General features: G+C 39.1%; 1 protein-coding gene across 8 annotated transcripts; it reads left to right on the top strand.

The window, feature by feature from the left end:
* The first annotated feature begins 4,795 nt into the window (after positions 1 to 4,795).
* On the top strand, positions 4,796 to 16,333 carry nap1l4a (nucleosome assembly protein 1-like 4a). 8 transcript variants are annotated; one of them, XM_034685301.1, is made up of 15 exons: positions 4,796 to 4,903; positions 6,586 to 6,621; positions 6,806 to 6,881; positions 7,610 to 7,754; positions 8,352 to 8,438; positions 9,564 to 9,698; positions 9,781 to 9,852; positions 9,953 to 10,092; positions 10,331 to 10,476; positions 12,524 to 12,543; positions 12,669 to 12,788; positions 13,001 to 13,036; positions 13,212 to 13,265; positions 14,249 to 14,283; positions 14,724 to 16,333. In XM_034685301.1, exons 2-14 carry the CDS (start codon positions 6,606 to 6,608, stop codon positions 14,252 to 14,254), a joined length of 1,053 nt encoding a protein of 350 aa, XP_034541192.1. In that variant the 5' UTR covers positions 4,796 to 4,903; positions 6,586 to 6,605; the 3' UTR covers positions 14,255 to 14,283; positions 14,724 to 16,333. The 8 variants fall into 8 exon arrangements, with proteins under 8 accessions (XP_034541192.1, XP_034541188.1, XP_034541187.1 ...); XM_034685302.1 differs by having other exon boundaries at positions 4,803 to 4,903; positions 6,809 to 6,881; XM_034685300.1 differs by having other exon boundaries at positions 4,803 to 4,903; positions 6,586 to 6,633.
* The last annotated feature ends 5,231 nt before the right edge of the window (positions 16,334 to 21,564 follow it).

Here is a 21,564-nt window from a genome sequence, read left to right as displayed (position 1 = left end):
GTGTCTTGTGAAGACAGAAGTTGAATCATATAGATTATTATGCAAAGGAACAGAAAATTCTGTAGACAAGCCAGCCTGCACACATGCTGTTTACACAAACAAATATGAACTACGGTGTGAATGCTAAGTTAGGAAGACAAAAGCAGAAATAAATAGAGAGAGGATACAGTGAGAAGACAGAGGAGACAGTTAGTGCTCCTCTGAGTGACAGATGACATGCTTTTGACCTGTACAGGTTCAGGTCAGGGAGAAGGCACATTTGCCTTTGGGCTACATTTATGATTACATCACCAAGGCATCGAAGTCATGCACGTTAGTATCTCTGAAGTTTACTGCCCTTCCTCCAATCTCCAACCTGCTATCCAAGACAAAAGAGGTACAGAATGGAGTTGTGGCATTATCTTTTAACATTCACTTTTTAGTGCTTCTACATTAATTAACAGGTATGATAGCAATGATATATATAATGCTCGAAACTCTCTGGCAGCCATCAGACAGACAGAGTAGAGGCCAGTGCTCTAACACTTTATCTTCTATCTGCTTTACATGTTAGGTGAACACAGTGTTATAACTCAATAATGTGTGCACCCACAGCTGGGATTGGCTCTAAAAGTGGAGATGCAGCAGCACACATAACATTCTGAGCGCCAGGTGTGTTCATCTGCTCACTTAGAAGGGTATGGTACAATAGTCAGAAGGGGCAAGAGTTAACCTCGGGGTCTGGGACACTCTGTCAAGCTTGGGCTGAAGCTGTTAAGTGCTTTGTGCAACAGCTGCAGGTGTTACGATTGTCTTAACAGTAAAGACTTCCACAGGGGGTTGAGAAACTGTCAGATGCTATCAGATGACTGGATTTAGATTTATTTTTGCTCTTTGATTTATAGCAACTTCATATTTAGAGACTGTGATGTTGACTGTGCTTTAGTGCATTTTAAGCCAGTTACCAAGAACAAAAGACGAAAAGTCAATGTTGCATTTCCAAAATTAGCCATTACTATACACTTTTTCATGATGTCTAGCTGCTTCTAAATGCTACACAATCACATTTAATTTCTTCTTCTGTGGATATAAACCCTGCTGGTAAATGTCACACTGTGACAGGCACAAAGCCTGCTCACCACAATCGGGCCCTGAGGGGCTCTGGTGCTGTCACTTCCTCTCAAGTGTGCAGACTACACAGTGGTTGATACAAAACAGAAATAAAGTCAGATATTAGTGGCTTTTTTCATTTTTTTTGTACGTCTGTTGGTCAATGAGCTATTTTCAAAGCACATTTCAAACAGGAATAAAGTCTTCAAGCTAGATTAATTTCATACTGTATGTGAACAGATGATCACAAGCATTTTTTTACTGTGTTGACTTGTTACCAAACAATTAAAAATCAACATTTACATAAAAAAAAAAAAAACACAAGTTGTAAAAAGAGAAGAAAAGCAAACATGTCTGTCCATCCAAAAATGACTCAAAGCGGTGACCAATTCCTACTGTAGTACAGCTCTGTCACATATATAAAATGATCCTTCAGTATCCTCCCTTTGATCAAGTTAAAACATTGAAGGTATCTGACAGAGCAGGTAAATAATAGCTCTTGTCCTGCTGTCTTACTAAAACACAAAATAACTACCATCTTTTCAATGTTTTTTTTTTCAAACAAGGCTCTTGTTTTATGGTCCTTGTTGTTTCAATACAAAAATAAGCTATAGGGCATGAATAAAAAGTTAAAAAATCCGGAAATTTAACATAACTCTCAGTTGGGCTATTTGTCTTACCATTTTCACTATACAGTACAAGCAAGGTAGAAGGTATTTTCTTTTAACCTTACTGTGGTGTGTTCAAACATAGCTATTTGAGTCTGACCATGTCTTACAGCCATGGAAATTAACAAAGGGCTATGTAAGCTTACCTAAGAAATGTGATCTGCATCTTACTTGTTCCTGTTTAATCTCTAGGGCACCTTCGGGAGAGTCATCTTTGTCTGAGAAGTATCACAAGCACTTTTGCATAACAGACTAAAAACAACAGTCACATCACCTGTCAACCCTGTCATAGAGCACTTGGCAAGATGACAGCCTTTTGCAGTATACAGACACACAAGTAGAGTCACCGTCTCCTATAAAGCATGGGCGCATGAAGCCCTCTTGTGGTCTAAACATAAACATTCCTGACTCTGAATGTTTTTGATATAATAGACACAAAGTGTCTCAATAGATGTAGTAAAGCAGAATCAAAGCACAAAGCATTGAACTGTCAATCTAAATCAGTCAAATTAGTTGTTTGTTGCTCTAATCCCATATGCACTGAGGGGGGTTGACAGGGGCATCTCAAGACTTTTTGGAATGGGGTGGACCAACTAGGGCACTGACTAAAGCAGGGTTGGCATAAAGTAAGCTTATGGGGGCATATACATATGAATGAATAGCATTAATGTACCCTCTGTCAACACTAATCATATATTTTTCAACTGCAAACACTGAAGTATCGCTCATTTTTAAAACCCGTGCACAATTATTTTACTTTAATAAGATGCATGTTCAAATTAGTCATTTCGAATTATAAAACATGAAATTTGCTGTTTTGAAACACAAAGGCTACTAGCCTGTTGCATTACAGTCATGACAGCTGATTTTGATAAAATGCCTCTAACAAATATCGAATCAAGTTAAGGATTATGGAGTGGCCAATCTGATTTTAAGGAAAAGCCATGTCATCCATGGCTAACCACGGGTTTGCAGATGTTTTGGCAATTCTTCCTTCTCCCAGATATGGAACAAAAGCTCTCCAAATGTAAAAGTTGTATAATGTAGCTCTGTATGAATCTCACAGAATTCACATCTATTCAATAAATGTTATTTTATCATTCAAAGTAATGCCATACATGATCACTACAAAGACATGGAAGAGGAATTAAAATTAGATTGTTTATCTTTTTATATTTCCTGTCGTCCTTTATGTTTATTTGCAATGGTGGACAGTAAACAGAGTAAATTTACCTAGGTACTGTACTTAAGTAAATTTTTTGAGTATCTGTACTTTACTTGAGTATTATTTTTTGGGGAAACATATTACTTTTACTCCAATGCTCTAGTTACTCACTACTTTTGCTTTGAAGTCAGTTCATGAATTTCCTTCTCTTTTCTGAAATCTGATCCCTAAGGCAGTAAAATGTGTTTGTGTAGTTCTGTTTGACTCAGTGTTTTAGCCATACCTGTATATTGTGCGTCTCCACGGTTGAATGAGGAGCAAACTCAAAGCAAATTTCACTCAGATCAGGCAGTTAATGTAGAGGTGGTAATGATGGCTATAATTCTCCACCTGAGCATCCATGTCCATATATTCAGCCCGTGTTAGAAGTTTTTGAAATGAAGAATGATATGTATCATTTGAAATGTTCACACTGTTTCCCACTCTGCCCAAAAATTCACTGTCCAACCGAAGAAATCTTGTTGAGCCACATAACATTTGTTTCATTCCAGATGAACATCTTAAACTAAGTTTTCTATCTTTTAATAATAATAATAATAATAATAATAATAATAATAATAATAATAATAATAATAATACTTTATTTATATAGCACAATACAGGTAGCAAAGTGCTTTACAGTGGGCAATAAAAACAAGAAGAAGTGCAAAGCAAAATGAAGCTATAGAAAATAAAATGAATAAAGGCTTGACCCTCCTGTTATGTTTGTTTCTTAGGGACAACAATAATGTTTGTGGGTCAACTTGACCAGGGGCATATTTAATGATCCAGAAGTGTCAGAACTCAAAAGAATCCCAATAAACATTTTTTAATCTAATTATTAACTCTATTACTAACCATTTAAATCAATATTTAGTGCAAGCTAACACCTGCATTCTCGCAATTTACAGATGAGGTCAAGAGATAGGGAGAGGGTGTGCGTGTGTGCATGCGTGTGTGCATGCGTGTGTGTGTGTGTGTGTGTGTGTGTGTGTGTGCGTGATTGGGGGGAAATATGTTACACAGTTGCAAAGAAACAAATAGTATTTGACACTTCTGATTCCTTTTGGCCTCCACTTTGACTGCCGGGTCAAATTGACCCACAAACAGTATCTATGCAATATAGACATGCGGGGGGGGTTGCAAATATTTGAAAGGAACCATTTTTATTTTATATGTTGATTACGCTAATTAAGGCAAGTAGAATAAGTTTCATAACGAAAAAACACTTTTAACTATTTTTATTTTTATTTTTGAACTTTGAAAAGTAAAGTAATGACATGGACTGACTCTGCAAGTCTGATCTCCTCTGGCAGGCTGTTCCAGAGTGTAGGAGCCCTGACTGAAAAAGACCTGTCCCGTTTGGTTTTCAGTTGGGTCCTTGGAACAGCTGGCAGAGCACTGCCAGAGGACTGCGACCAGGTTTGTAGGGGAGTAAAAGCTTTAGTAACTTAGTTGCTGTTTTTATTCCATGGTATAGTTTTTAGAGATTTCAAGTAATGGTTTCTAAATAAACATAATGTAACCAGATGTACTCCTATGTATTCTCATCATGCTTTGTGAAAATACAACATTTTGAGATTTTTTAAGAAGTACTTTGAATACTTCAGTATTTTTAAAAGCAAGTACTCCAGTATTTTAACTCAAGTAATAATTTGACTGAACAACTTCCACATGTATTGGAGTAATATTTGACATGGAGTATCTATACTATGACTTAAGTAATGAAGCTGTGTACTTTGTCCACCACTGTTGAGCAATAAGTGTCTCCTGGAATGACATGTTCGCAACCACAGTAGTGAATGTAGCGTCATACGCCCCGTCAGCAGCTGTCCAATGAAAACCGACCCAGGATGAGAGAGCGCGTGTGTCGCTCGCGCGTGGGTGTTGAAGCGAAGACGCGTGAGCGACGCGACCAGCTCGGATTCCGCTCGGCTAGAAGGTAAGACTGCTAAACAAGCTAGTCCGCGAAAACACTTCAATATACGAGTAGTTTCTGGAGCGTAAGGGTCTTAAGGACTTCTGTTACTAACCTGACGAAGTGTTAGTGAACTGTCTTAGAGACACTTTGACTCTTGTTGCTTTTATAACCGTGGTTAGCTGATGTTAGCTTGTCAGTGCGGCTAGCAGGAGGCTAGTAGCTGTAACATTCAGCCTCACGCTCGGTTAAACTGTGAAATCAAAAGGCAGAGCACCATAGCGTTAGCAACCCATAAACAACATTTATCATGACAGTTTGTGTGTGTTTAATGGGACAGGTTCGTGTGTAACTCCAACCTTTGCACTAACTGTCGGCTAAAGCATTGTTCACAGCACGTTGGCTCGTAGTTTGTTGCTAACTTTGTAGCCCGGTTAGCTGCTGTCAGAATGTTGGCGCCGCCCTCACGGAGCTTATCAGCGTGTGCCTGGCTTTGAACCTTTATTAGCGTATAGCCTGAGTCAACATTGATGTATCTGGGGGGCTCTTTGGCTGTCAGAGTCAGTGTTTGTCATTTTTATTCATGTAAATGGAAGGATGCTAACTTGGTTGTCAACCTTGCCCAGCTGCCACTAGCATGTCAGTGCGTCATCGGCCCGCGCATGCGCAGCATCAGTTCTGTGTTTATTGAAACAAACTGGGGGAGGGCCTGGCTTTTACCTTATAGATGCTGTATCACAAACAGAGCTAAGACGGTACACTTCAAAATACTACATAAAATGTACCCTGTTAACAGCCTCATTGCTAATTTTACAGATATTGAGATTTAGTGCAACTTTTTTAAAAACAATACAGAAACAATGTCTCACCTTTTTTTTTAATGTGAACTATCCAAAAGATTCTGGAAAGACATTGAGTCTCACTTTTTCTCTGCTGCTAAGTATGTTTATTCTCTTAAACTCAAAGATGTTGTTTGTTACAATGAAAGCATGGAAAATATTGCTCTCAAATATATCTTAAACTTCATTATACTGTATGCCAAATTTTTCATTCTCAAACAGAAATTTGCAAAGTCACTTCAGTTCAAGTCCCTTATTAAATCATTTATTTTAGTCAATGACAAAAAATGCATCAAATTCATGAACTATTGTAACACCTGTTTCCCTGAGACTCTTAGGTTAACAATTATTTACATATTTTTGTATACTTTTTTCGTTTTTGTTGTTGTCATGAGTGTATTTACTTTGTATATATATATTTATGTTGTATTGTTGTCCTGTTTTCTGTATGTATGATATGTTTATATTACTTAAACTGTCTTCACTTGATTTATGTGTTACTGCAAAAAAAAAAAAAAAAAAAAAATATTTCTGTGTTGACCAGTCAAAGTGAACTTAACTAGTTATCCTGGTCCTTCTAGTCCTCCTGGTCCTCCTGTCACTCTGTTATTGTAAACCGATGCGTCAGTTTGTACCTTTTGGTTTACAGTCAGTAATTGAACCCCAGATGTTTTTGGGGATATTGGATACCGATTGACCAAGGGTACAAATTCGATCGCAAACAGAAATCCATGCAAGTTAATGAAACACAATCGACATGCAGTTTACTCCTGTCACTCTGTCACTGATTGTTTTGTTGTTAACACTTCCACTGTCTGTAAGTCAGTATAATTAAATGTTTAATACAATTAATATTTTCTATCACAGGAAGGAGTTGCCACTCAGTAATGGATGCCACTAAAGGTAAAGACAAAGGTATTCTGAAGCTAACCCAACCACACAAAATGAATACAAACTACTTTTAGAATAGTTAGAGATGATTCGTCTTACTTACATTAGCTTAAATATATTCTGTGTAGAAAATAGGAACACATTAAGTGAAACCTGTAATGTTGGTACCTGCATTAATTCATCTTTGTTGGTTTAGCAGGTAAAGGAGATCAAGGGATGCAGAATCCAGGTGGGCAGATGGACAAACCTGTCAGCTTCCACTTCTTGGAAAGGTCAGTGCAAATGGTTTACTATGTTTGCGTTGAGTGAGGCGCAAGTTTAAGGTGTCGTGGCTATGACAATTGTTCACATACGTTGCTAAAGAAATTTTAATTACAACTGGACAGATAACTTTGTTTGGTCATCATTCTGTATTTGAGTGCCACTGTTTTTATTGAAATTCTTCTTGCTTGATACTAACAGCCATAGTTTAGAGATGTGTCAAACCAGCTACAAGTTGCACTTGACTGCCAAAATGATGCAAGCACACCAATATCCAAATAACTTGAACACGAGACTCTCTGTTCAAGGAGGTAATAGTGGTGAAGAGCGCTTTTGATCATAGTTTTTGATTTATGATTTTGATCTAATGTAGGATCTTGTCCTTCCATATGATAGTTTTTGCACTTAGCACATACTTATTAACTTAAACTATTTAACCAAACTTGATCAAAATTCAACACATTAAAAACTATCCAATGTAGGTTCAATTCTGTCAACTATTTTTATGGGTTATAACAGCAAGATGACAATTTGTTATTATAGTTATTACACTCTGGAACAAAAGCATTGTTGCTGCATGAGTACTCATTGAGGACTGTTAGAATTGTTTCAAGGTAACAGTTGTACTAGTAAAAAAAAAAAAAAATATATATATATATATATAAATATATAATTGGCATACTATGTTTACCATAAATATTTAATATCAATGTCATTTTTCTTTTTTTTCCCCCTGTAGCATGCTTCCCAAAGTAGTGAAGAGGCGAGTGCATGCCTTGAAAAGGCTACAAGTGCAGTATGCCAACATAGAGGCTAAGTTCTATGAGGAAGTCCATGAGCTAGAGAGGAAGTATGCTGCCCTCTATCACCCACTGTATGAGAAGGTACTGTATACGCTGTTGTTTTGATATAATGTTAAAAAAGAGCTTTCTTTTGCTTTGTGTGGCTTTCACCCCAGCCTGCTTATTTTATTTTATGGCAAACAGAGCATAGATGAGAAAACTAAGACATCAAAAAATGTCTCGTATTTGTATTTAAGAATGATTTGCCTTGTTTCCTGCACTAATGGATAGCTAAGTATGTCTCTCTGGCCTGATCTGAGGTCAGTAGGGACGCATCATTGGTGCTATATTGAAAACTGCTACAACGAGTAGTCAACTGTTCTTTTGTCAGTCAAGGCTATTTCCAGAGCGAGTGACAAGAACTCAACCATTCTTAGTTGCAGTGAAGATTGACAGCTGTAATCCAACTGCACCTGTCCATGTGTGCCTGTGTGCATATATGTGTCAGTGATGGTGTGTAGGTCTGTTTGAAATGGTGTTGATTTCAGCCTGCTCACTGGAAATATTTCAGTCTTTCAAACAAATGCTTGTTAATCTAAAAATATTTCACGCTAATATTCCCAAATCTCTCTCTGTAAATGCTTAACTGTGTGTGTGTGTGTGTGTGTGTGTGTGTGTGTGTGTGTGTGTGTGTAAAAGAGAAGAGATATAGTCACAGGAACAGTGGAACCCACAGATGAAGAGTGCGAATGGCACAGTGACAGAGAGGAAGAGGAGGAGCTAGCTGTAAGTACAAGTTTGATTTGTTTGTGATAAGAGCCTTATAACTTGACAACTACTTTTTCTTCATCAAAAGAAAATGAATTTTAGTTTAGTGTCAAGTTTTTTTTTATTTTTTATTTTTTTACATTTTCCACGGGGAAGGCTCACTGTGAGTGAGACTCATAGACTGTATAAAATATGGACGTTGCTTCCATGACGTCACCCATCTGTTCCTGAGTGCTGTTTTGAAGCCAATTGGCGGCGGCAGCCATATTGGAAATGTGGAACTCAACCAGGCAGAGTGTGATGTAAAGAGGCAGAGTTTTAGCCTCTTAGCCAACAGCTATGTGTTCCCGTCCGGGAGTCAAGTCAGTCATGTCCTTATTTGGGCAAAAACTTGTAATCTTAATCTCTTCTGAACCGTCGCGTTAGAAAAAATAAATCATCCCCTTACAGTGTGTGCCGATAGAGAAATTAGCTACTTTAGACCCAAGCCGTTTTTTGAACCAGGCTGTAAACATGTTTATTAATGCTGCAAAGATCAGCTTTTTTGAATTGGTGTGTATGTAATTTCCGGTATTTCTGCAGCCTGCCTCAAGCGGATTCTCGATGTGTTGCAGTTTATAACACTTCGGCATGGGCTTCATAGTTTGAGACCGGAGGTTGCCGCCTGGGGAGATTATTAAAAGGAGGCAGGATGAGACTTTTAACAGTAAACATTTCTGAAACACTTGAAAGATGAGATCTCAAAGAGAAAAAAATGTGCAGCTTTATCACCAAGATCCATACATACAGAAAGTTCCTCACAGGAGCTGTAAGAAACAGAATGTTTAGAAAACAAAGGCATGAACACACATAGCTTTTCCCTCCATGGTATGTTAAACAAATGGGTTGAAGCCCAAGTGTGAAAATAGTTTTTCAAAATCTTCCTCCTCATGAGTTCGGCAAATACAGAAAAAAGGCAGATTTGTGCAACAGGCCAGTGGGTTGTGTTCAACAGAAAGTTGTTTTCCCACAGCGGTTGTTTCAAGTCCTAATGTGACCTGTATAGTATCTGAGTTCTCCGCACAGAAACAATGTTTCCTATTAAAGGTCCCGTCTTTGTTGTCATCATTCAGTTTTGATGAGTGCTTTACCCCCTCTTTGTAGGAGGACATAAAGGAAAAAGCTGTTATTGAGGACTCAAAGAAAGAGGAAGCCACACCACAGGAAGACCCCAAAGGCATCCCAGAGTTCTGGCTCACCATATTCAAGAGTGTGGACATGCTCAGTGACATGCTCCAGGTAACTTTAAAGGATCACTCTTTGAGTCTGATAAACAGTTTAGTATTGTATGTCTCTAACTGGGCTTTTAATGTACCAACAGGAACATGATGAACCCATCCTAAAGCACCTGAAAGATATCCAAGTCAAGTTCTCTGAACCAGACCAGCCAATGGTCTGTATTAACAAACTGCTTTGCTGAATATATATCATTTCAGATAAACAAGCTAGAGATTGATTGCTGAGTGAAACAAACCCTTTTGGTCTTTCTTCAGAGTTTCACATTAGAGTTTCACTTTGAGCCTAATGGCTACTTCAACAACGCAGTCCTCACTAAAGTCTACAAGATGAAGTCAGAGCCTGATGCCTCAGAACCCTTTTCATTCGAGGGTCCCGAGATTATTGATTGTGAAGGGTGAGAACTCAAAAACACGTGTGTTTGTCGAACTGTAGCTTTGACTCATATGAAGCCGAGGTTTGAGAAAAAATAGAAGTTGTGTGGTTTGGAACACATTCCTCTTCACACTTTTTATATTAATATCTCCTGATTTAGCATCCCACACATCAGCCTCCTCTTGGCGCTTCTTCCAAAATTTACCTTTTGTGTCCTTACTTTCCTCCACTTCTCACTTCTTTTTGCTTCTCCTCTCTAGCTGTCAGATAGACTGGCACAAGGGGAAGGATGTGACAGTCAAAACTTTAAAGAAGAAGCAGAAGCATAAAGGCCGCGGCACTGTCCGCACCATCACCAAACAGGTCCCCAACGACTCGTTCTTCAACTTCTTTAATCCTGTGAAAGGTAAGAACACAGATACACATATACACACACACACACACACACACACACACACACACACACACACACACACACACACACACACACACACACACACACACACACACACACACACACACACACACACACACACACGTTGTCTTAAGGTCTAAATGTAAAAATCTCTCCGGCTTGTCTTCAGTCCTTCTTGTTTCTCTCATAACATCAACCCTTTTAAATCAGAGCTCTGCTGTTAAACGTGTGCGAATGCTGCACACACACCTGCTTAAGCAAACCCTGAATCACTGAAAGCTCAAACAAACTGCTTGAAAGTCAATATGTCTGTGATCGCCCGCAGGCGGGGTGGCAGCGCATTAGCTCACAGGTCATGTGGTTTCACCATTTGTCCCTGCATTGAGCGGACTCCAACAGCAAGTGGCGCCAGACTCTTGTCAGATTGTGCAGTGGCTCTGCTGTGTAACAGAACTTTTCTGTTGTTCAGTGATCTTGAACATGTGGCTGTACTCACTGGACTGTAGAGCTTTTACATCAACTCGGGCTTACCATTATTTTCCAGCTTTCAAAGTTAAAGAGTTTTTTTTGGCAGTAAACAGATTTTCTTTTTGACCTTTCGCTTCATACTTTAAGTCACTCATTGACTATCTACATCACAGAAGACAGTGTATATTACTCCTTAAAGAGAACTTTAAAACAATAAAAAACTAAAGGCAGGTAACCATGAACACAGTGCTTCAGACACAGTAGAGGGAATGCCTTTAAAGTTTGTTGCTCACTTGTTTCAATTGTTTTTGCTTATTAGAATTTGGAATAATCGCATAGTGGCATAATGAACGGATCACAGGTGAGATTAAGATGAGTCTCTATGTCAGTAGTGGTTTAAAATGGTCAGATCAAATATTTCAACTCATCTTCCTCTCTCAAAGCATCAATAATAAAGCAGCAGACACCTTTATTTTAATGACTGGATCCTCTCTCCACCTTACAGACAAGCCTGGACTTATTCAGACTTTGACAAGTTGACCTGATCACCCATTGGCTGAGTGAATATTCGTCTGACTGGTTCAGTCACTGCCTCAGTATATAAGCTGTGAATATAAATAGCTCTCTGTTCAGTGTGTTCAGGTGTGAAGCTCTTAGGTTGCAATATATTGATGAAAAAGGCATCTTTCACTGATAATGTGAACATCCACCAAAGCACATAGGTCTCTGCCTGTGCTGTCTATAGATACTTGTTTGTCATCCAAGATCCTAGAATTGTGAGCATGGCATATCTGCATCTGCCCCCAGAGGGATTGTAGTTTTTGCAATCCGTTGCACCTCTTTTGTCAGGATACAAAATACTAAATGTATGTTATTCTTTTACTTCTATTGAAAACTATTTATTTTTTGTCACTGGAATCCTCCATTGAGAGTAGAAGAAGAGTTATGAATCTCTGGACAGATAATTGCCTCTTGCATAAAGTGGTGTGTCGGTTGCATACGTTGGTTTTTTGCTCCAAAGTGTCTTGTTCACTCAAGGTACAATATCAGCAGCTCTCTAAAATACAGAAAAACTTTGAGGAATCTTTAGAAAAATGTTTGATTGAAAAAGACAACAGTTCACGTTGAATATATTGTTGGTTGTGACGCTTGTACTGTGTTGCTCACACAGCGTTACCCCTTGTGGTATTATTTCAAGAAAGAGGGCGGTGAAATGATGTCACCTTTAGTCAGTTTTTGTCAGAGAGGTGGAGCACAGCTGTTTGCCAACAGCCTTTCACCTTCTATTGGTGTTGTGGCTTTCTGTTCATGTCATGATGTCACTGATATTAAGCATAGTTGTCACCTTAAATGGGCTTTTAGATCCTGATTGAATCACAGCTGATCCCAAAGCTACAATAACCGTTACACAGAAAATGTATCATACACTGTGACTGTTTTGCGTAACAAACATGCCTTTTAAAATCCCATCTTTCAAGGTTAATCACAACACTGTTTGTCTTGTACAGTCAGTGTAAAACACTGTGAAGCGGTGATTTTTGCCAAACTGATATGTTTTATTTCCTTTCAGTTTCTCCAGACGGGGAAATGGTGAGTGAAATGTTAACTTATTCTTCATAAAATCACCACCCATTTTATTGCATATCCCATAACCATCAATCGTAAGCATTCACTGCTGAGTAAAAATGGTTTCTCTGTGTTCTTGTTTTTAATAGGACGAAGACTCTGAGTTCACCCTAGCAACAGACTTTGAGATCGGTCACTTCTTCCGCGAGAGAATAGTTCCCAGAGCAGTGCTGTATTTCACTGGAGAGGCCCTGGAGGAGGACGAGAGTGTGAGTCCTTTTCTGTTCGACATGTTCACGCATGTGTGCACATAGACACATACATGCACACACATACACACATAATTGAACTAAGCAGCAAGAAGCCACTATATTGGATGTTTACATGCCGTAAAAGAATCTGGAAAGAGACGTATAGTTGAACTCGTTCTTGCTGTTGCACCATTTGTGTTGACGCTCTCAACTTGATTTTTGTAATACAGTTTGAAGAGGAGGAGCTGGAAGAGGGAGATGAAGAGGTTGGTTAACCTATTTTTACTCACAAACTTCTGTTTTGATTTGATATGCTAGACTGCTGATGAGTGTTCTGCACTCAGTCACTGCAAAACCATTCAATCATGGCAGTCTTGGTATTTATTCATTGAAAACGTGGATCTTTGAATATTTTAAAACCATCTTGTTTTTGTGTCTCAGGAGCAAGATGAGGAGGGTGACGATGATGATGATGAGGGAGACTTTGATCCCAAGGTCAGTAAGACTTATTGAAGGTTTGTCTTATTGAAGATTTTCCAATTAATTGTTACCTTAACGTGTTCACTATGCAAGCGGCCACATAAGAGCCACCACAAGAACCATCTTTAATGTGTTAAAGGTGCATTCAGAGTGCTGGATTATCAGTTCAGTTACACATTATTACTTTGCTTACATACATCAGATATAATCTTATCATTTTAATGTAATGCAACGTGCTTTTACTTTATATATGTTGCTTTATTGATCATATTTTATATATGTGTCATATACGCAATGTGTACAACCCTCATTGGGTTTACAAGACTCCAGCAATTCCTTGACCTAGCATGGTTTAACTGAGATAGATGGATGGACTTATGTTCAGGGGTAATACTACAATCTGTCCCTAACAGCTCAGGGTTTTGTCTGATTGCCTGGAGCGGCCGCCATCTATTCGATATCTATATCTGATCTTGTACTGCACATCCACCTTTACCTAACATCTGAAACTACAGTGTTTACTCTTTCTATTCTTCACTTGAGAGCCATGTCAGGTCTTTATTGCATCTCCGGTCTCCAGCATCAGCTCAGACATGCAGTTTATCCTGCACACAATCACTTTTTAAGAGGCTTTTTTTCCCTTCTGCACTCTCTCACTCTCAGACCATTTGGTTGCAAAGTGTTATGTAATGATCGCATGTGAGAGGGCTTTTATTTGGTAGACTACCCTCAGCTATGAGTTATTCCAGTCTGATAGTGATTAAGTGCATACCCTGCCCTGTAAGCAGTTTTTCAGAAGTGATCAACAATGATGCTTTGTCTGTGAATGAGTTACTGAAGCAGCTCTCAAGGTATCTGCTGTGAGCTCATCACTTGTTCAGTCTGCTCATTCACCAACCCCAGCAATGTCTCACTGCTCACTATGTCATATCTGAATGTGATGATTAAACTTGTGCATGTTGTTGTCTCTCCCTCCCCTGGATTCCCCTCCATTACAGGCATAATCAATCATTCTCACCCCATGCATTTCTAGGTAAGGGAGAAGTGAGGATGGCGTCGCTCATAAATTATTCACTGTTGCAGTAGGCTTTCATTTCTGATTCTGGCTGCCTCTCTCTCCACTACATACTTGAATCTCCAATTAGTCTCAAGTTTTTAAGATTCTTAACTCACATCTGGGTAGATACTATTTTTTCTCCCTGACCCCCTACACCTTCAGTCATTTTTCCTCCTATCATCCCATCCCAGGTTTCTTAACATTTTTACCTTTGCTATAACAAACCTGTTTAAGAAGAATCTCTCTCTCTCTCTCTCTCTCTCTCTCTCTCTCTCTCTCTCTCTCTCTCTCTCTCTCTCTCTCTCTCTCTCTCTCTCTCTCTCTCTCGTGCATCTATCTCTTTTTCTATCCTTTCCTGGTCAGCTTCATTAGCCGTCTGTTTTCCTGTTTTTAAACTGGTTTCTCTCCTCCCACAGAAAGAACAGCCCCAGCCTGCCGAATGCAAACAGCAGTAACCGTGGTGAACAGGAGAGATGGAGACCTGCTGTCCATCAAATCAGTTCTTAGCCAATCAGCAAGTCCTCCTACTCTTGCAGGCTCCGCCCTTTTATGAACTTTCATCTGAACGCAATAGAACGCACACCAAACTGCGTTTTTACTATGTGCATGACTTATTTTTCTTTTGTCTTGCGCCCATCTCACCCTTTTTTATTTGGCTTCATTCAAACTCAAAAGCAGGAAGTGACATGACTTGGATTAAAATACCATGGCATCGCATAGGGAAGGTGGAGAGGGTTATGACTGCCAAGAAACTCAGAGCATCATCATTTGAAAAAAGATAGGAAAGGAACGGATCCCAACTTTAGTTTTCATGGAAATAAATCAGTTACTCAGGGTTTTTTAATGCCAACTAGCGACGTGCAAGTTTACCAGGAAACTGCTGAACAAGTTTGACTTAATCTTTCACTGGGGTTGCTGCAGTGTTTCTCTTTTGTTAAGGTGTTTTTTTTTTAAGAGACATACAATGTATCATTTTTGAATTTAATTTACTTTTTTTAAATGTTCATTGTCATGTCATTAGACTATTTATTCTGGTGTCATGCAGCTGTATGAAGTGGTGCATTTTGGGAACTCTTGAGGTCCAGCCGCAGTAATAGGCTCATTCTCATTGTCCCAAAGCTTACTTGGGGCTTAGCAGGCTAACAAAACATGAATACTGCCAAGCCATGTTTCTTTTTCATTATCAAAGTGAAATAAAAACATGAAAGAGTTCTGCCCAGCTGTATTGGGCCAAACAAGCATTTAAACTGAGCATTTGAATAGACGCATAACTGTGTGACTGACATGTGGGCTACCACAAATCTGTCATATAGATTTATTCCTTGTTTGCCCCGCAGCTCTGAAACGTTGTTTAATGAGACAAATAGAAAAATGATTATACTTAAACATTTGAAAAGAATTGGGTCTCCTCAATGGTTGTTCTCAGTCTTTTGGAATTTCCCAGCCTAAAATAACATCCCTCAACCTGCAGATATCACCACTGGTATGTATCTAGTTCAGAACAAACGTCATTTGAAGTCAGTGATGGGGAAAGGGTGCAGGAACTTTGGAATAAATGTAAATTGCCAACAAGCCAAAACGACTATACAAACCGTCCACTTTTATGAAATTGTTTGCCAATTGTCATTAACACAGTGTAATCTTATTCAGCGTTTAAAGTTGTTAAAGAATATATAAATATTTCTGTTATTGTATAATGATTCAGTAGAATGTCTGTGGGAATAAAAAGAAGAGGTTGCCAATGTATTTTATATACTGCACTTGGATTTTGGATGTGTGGTTACTGGTCAGCGACAGCAATTACAGTGAAAATCAGTACCTATCCCTTCTCTCTTTTTAAAAGAACGATTGTAAACCTTGACAGATCTCTCAGAGCCACGGTTGACTTCTTCAGATCTACCACATTGGACCGTGTGCTAGCAATGGCCTTAACTGGTTCTTATTCACAATTTGTTACTTGCGCAATATTTCTTTTTAATTTGTACAGAGTTAGTTAAAATATTCTATTAAAGTTGTGCGACATGGACATCTGTGTGACCTCTTTCTTTCTAAATATATGGCAAAGTGGATTCACCAGTACTGTGGGGTTACTTTCTCACTTTTTATGTCTTAACAATGATCTTTGAAGACCCTCCTTACTGGTCAGCGTGTCAAAGGCTGCGTTCACAACTTCACACTGCAAGGCTTAATGCTCAATTCCGATTTTTTGTTTGCCTGTTTAAATTACCATCTATAATGTGACCTGTATCCGATTCCAGTGTGAACTATTTGTGGCTTTGAACTGCCCCGCATGAAGAACAGTAACGATGATGTCACATGCAGCTGTTTCACAAACGTAAACATGGAGGAAGTCAGCATTTTCTCCTTTGTTACAAAGTTTTTGTGCAGTGGGAGCTGGAGAATGAATGACCAGGTGCGGAGGAGGTCAAATATAAAGAAAAAAAGAGCCAAATGATAATAAATGAAATTAAAATAAAATGAAATCTTCAAAAATTTAATTGACCTACAGGCTTTGCTCACATTCAACATCCCTAATTCTCATACTCTAGGAAGCAGAAACAATGTGTGTTGTGTTCAGGTAGCCTGGTTCTTGTTTGAAAGTTTGCAGTGATTCATGATACAAGGTCCCTGAAACTGAAGCTAGATGGAATTCAGCAGTTATTCATTTGATCGTTTGTGCTTTTACCTTTCGGACATATCAACACATTTCATCTGATGTAAGCGTTTGCAGCATGACAAGTATTTACGATTACCAGCCGACTCAGTATTTCATTCACTGCAGAGACTTTGTGCTTGTATAACTTTCCCTGTTGTTATGAGGTTGCTGTTGAAAGCACGATATGGCTGCACACTCAATGGCCACACACGTTAACTTCACTTTTTGGCATCAGTTGATGATATGCAAATGGTTAGCAGGAGCCTAGGGAACAATTTCCAGTCAGAGCCTCAGCCAGCAGGACCCTTTCCTTCCTCTCTTTCACCGTGGTGACTTTGTACCAGCCTGGTGATTTCCAGGCTGCAGGAATTTGCTAACAGCCTGCCAAACATCAGGCAAGACAACCAGAATGTCTGGAATTCTGTATTCCAGATAGAGAGAGTATGCACGCTCCTCTGAGAGACCCTTGTAATGCACTGTGGGAGATTATCTTTTGTGGGCTGAGTGTTCTGAACTTTCTGGAGGAGGCGGGATGGTCTGTGTCCTAGCAACCCAGGTTTTCTGCTGTGTGCTGAGAGACAGGAGATTTCCTATCCTGTCAGCTCATCCAGGAACGCTTCCAGCTATGTGTATTTGTGCTTCTGACGTGATGGAAACAAGAGGTGACAATCTGTGAAAGTGAGAAAACAAAAGTCTGGATTAGATCAGGTTCAAGGGCCACAGTCAATACTTAACCCGTTAATTAATTTGTTCTGCTAATAAAATGTACGAGGGGTGAGGAGGAGAAGCTATAGCACCAGTCCTCTACAACCAACAAAGAAAGTAGAAACCAAAATATGTCTTCAACTTTAGGGATCTTGCTCTGCAGACTGGGGAAAAAGACTCTATTCATGCTAAGCTGCTATGTGGGGGTTTTAGGATTGCTGCTTTGTAACAAGGAGGACGATTGTGTCTGACACTCATATCTGTGCTTTCTGTAACAAGTCCGAGGGAATAGTGCTGCACTGTGGTGTTGGAGCTTTCCTTTCGGTATCCTATTTTGATACTAGTACATTTTATTATTGCTATGATATTACAATTACAGGTCTAAACTTGAAACTATTTTTCGACATTTTGCTTCTTTTACCCATTACAGTTTGAGAACATCTTCTACCACTGAGAAATAGTACCGTTGAACCCATTATCGTAAAGGAAACTATATCAGTGAAGGGATAGGTATTTCCACCCCCTGTTGGTATGCTTATTAGCTTCTGTCTGCATATAGACGACATATAACCCAGGTGTAGCAGCAGTCACCCCCTGCAGCTAAAGTTAACTCACTAGCTTGAGTTGAAAGACGGAAGGAAGGAAAGAAAATGAGACAGAAAGATACATCGAAGCTTAATCCTCTGTGCTGCCTTTGAAATCAACCCCACTCAGTTCTCAGCAATGTGAAGTTTACTCCTGTATTTTGATGGACAGAGATTTTTTAAATACATTTATCAAAAAAAGATACAGAAGTCGTGTGGTGGCAGAACGAGGAGTATTTAGACTTAGACTCAATTAAGCTTTCTGCCATCATCTTATCCTCATCCTGCAGACGTGTGAGGGTGCAGTCTCCGCACAGCTGTACCCTCTGTCCTACTCTTGGCCTTAAGGTGCTGCTGGCACAAACTCTTTGCCTATGTGAGCACACATGAGTGTGCATGAATGAGTTTGTCTGTGTGGAGTCTTTTGTATCATCGCCTCCTGGTCGGAAGTGATACGAGCCAGATCGAGTTAAAGTAAAAGAGGGGATAAAGAGGTTCTTTATGTGACTGATGCCAGTTTGTGTGCAGAACTAAATGAGTTAAAGTGACACTGAATAAAAAGCCCAACCTCTTAGACCTGATAATGTTACTGATGTCTGATATACAAGAACACAAGGTTTTGCACACATTTAGTACCATCTCTGAGTTTATCAACTGATGCAGGAAGTGGAGACTCAAGTTAATATCTCCTTGTTTGAGATGTTACAGTAGTGGTACGGCTGTATGAATGGTAACATCAGTCAGTGGGTGCATCTCTTTGGCCAAGACTAAATGTTCTCAACAACTTGATACAATGCATTACATTTTGTCCAAACAATAATCAACTTAATACAAGATTTTGGCATAAGAACAAACTGTGAACAATAGTGACATTTCCACCTGCCTCTGCTATTCTTTGTGAGTCATTTAGTAAATGTTAGAATCCAAGCACACTGAAGTAGAGTGGTGAAGTAAGCATCTGTGAGCATGCCAGTATTTAGGTGAGACATACTGTTAGAGCTTTTTGTTTAACCATGTATTTTGGAGCATTTTTAAAAGTGACTAGAAACCTTGACATGGGAAGGGGCATGTCTAAATTTTCTTTGAGTGGGGTGGCCATACAGCAGTGGCATGTAGTAGGTTTTCACACACAACTGAATTCACTGTAATTGATTTATAATTTCTGTCTCCACTAATCATACCTACTTCAACCAGTAATTTTAATATCAGCATCATCATCAAATCAAATAAGTATCATATAGATGTTATATTCCTCTGTATAATTTGTATAACTTTAAAAAGTAACAACACAGTGGCAACATTCAAATCTTCTGAGCTTAATTCTTTAAGGTCTATAAAAAAAGATTAAGATTCAAAGTCACAATATAAGGTATGTGATAAAACTGTGAGCTATCTCCAGCCTAAAAACCAAGAAACATTTGCTGACATTTAAAATTAAAAAGTGTTTTGCAAGTTAGATATACAGACATACAGTGTGTAGGAGTTTGACTGCAATTTCTGATGGGTTGAGGAATTTTTCTTCAACTCAAGTATGAACCAAAGAACACGTACAACAGTGTTGTTTTCACTGTCATGCTATCATGCACTGTTTCCATCTGTTATTTATCTTTATCCTTTGTTATGAAGTCTGTTTTGACCTGCCATGGACTACGGGTTAAAATTAGCCTTATGGCCAACCCTGGCATATATACATTGATGCTTGACCTACAGGCTGATGCTGTAAAAACAATAATGATAATAGCAAGCAGTTGAAGCACAGTCTAAAAAGTTGAAGTCCTGCCTCTGACAACTCAATATACCAACCATATTTTGGATTTTGGGGTGTCTCCTGACTTAACCAATCCGATTTCAAGGTGGGCCAATGCCACCCCAGGCACCCCTGAGGCACACTCCTGGCTGTGGGGGCAGATGTTGAGGGAATTTCTTGAGTAGCATTTATATCAAAGGTCATAAGTCACCTATCCTGAAAGAACCTGCAGTGAAATAACAAAACCAGCCTGGTACTGCAGACGGCTCATGGGGAACTCTCCAGACAAAGGAGCATTGTTGGGAGAATTGAGCATAATCTCAGCCGGCGTTTAGACCAAACTTTGCCCTAGAGTAACACTTTCACATCATGTGTTCCACAGTCCCAGACCATCTTTCCATTAAATCTCATCGACTGATGGAAATGTGGTGGGGGGGGGGGTTGACAGCTGTTGGCAAAGACTCATCCATGTATTCCCTTTCATTTTTCTCTTTCTTTCTTTCTTTCTTTCTTTCTTTCTTTCTTTCTTTCTTTCTTTCTTTCTTTCTTTCTTTCTTTCTTAGCAAGTCAGTATTTCTTTAAGGCTACACTTTGAGGGTTAAAAATGTAATTCAAAGTGTTAAATCAATTCTATATTTGAAAGACAATCACATACAAAACTATTGGAAACGTCTCCATTAGCTGCCTTATTAAAATGTCATGTCAACCAGACACACTTGGTTTATTAGTTAATCTTTGTGTGCTTAACATAAATTACTGTAAACAATGATCACTGTAACAAAGCGTATCTTATTGGCTTTACAGCTTTACCACCAGCCCTGCCCTACCTGCTTAGTGTGTGTGAGAAAGCTGGCAGGAGAGCACACCTCTGTCTGGATTTATGAATGAATCTGTGAATGAACAGGGAACTGGGTGCGGCACGTTTAACCTGAATCACGCTGCACGGCCTGTGAGCACAGATAGTCATGACTGTCAGACCTGAACCACATGAACAGGTGAGATGTTACATAAAGTAGTCAAGGGAAAAATCTGAGGCCGAACTGGTTTGAATATATGTAAATGTTGCATGCTGTGTCATGCTCTGATTTGTTTCAAGGTAGAAATGAGCGCCATGATATAACTTATCTTGATAGGTTCTGTATTCATAGAGGCTTTGCTGCAATCATAAGTAGTCTTAAAATCACATGGAAAACTAAATTCAAATATGACTTTAATCTAAAAACTGATTTTGATTGATAACTTCAGTCAAACGTAGACTTCCTGAGTCACTGCTGCCAGACAGAGCAAACATCATTTCATCATTTCCTGACTAATTCATCATCCTTTCACCCGCCTGTCTTTGCCTTATGTGAATTATCTGACATTGAGTGCTCAAACACAAGTTCACATTGTTTCTGTACATTAAAATGGATGAATTACGACTAACATTTTAGTCATGGGGTCACAGGAAGCACAGGACAAAAAGATTTTAAACCAACAAGCTTAAAGCTCAGCCCATGACCCCGCTCCCCTCACAGATTAGTTGCAGTTCTCTAGAAAGGCTCTAGGTTTATGATATAAGCCGT

This window comes from Notolabrus celidotus, chromosome 6 (assembly GCF_009762535.1).
Source record: "Notolabrus celidotus isolate fNotCel1 chromosome 6, fNotCel1.pri, whole genome shotgun sequence".
In the NCBI taxonomy this organism is placed as follows: domain Eukaryota; kingdom Metazoa; phylum Chordata; class Actinopteri; order Labriformes; family Labridae; genus Notolabrus; species Notolabrus celidotus.
The sequence above is the reverse complement of the archived record's forward strand: the minus strand, read 5'-3'. Positions and strand labels throughout refer to the sequence as shown.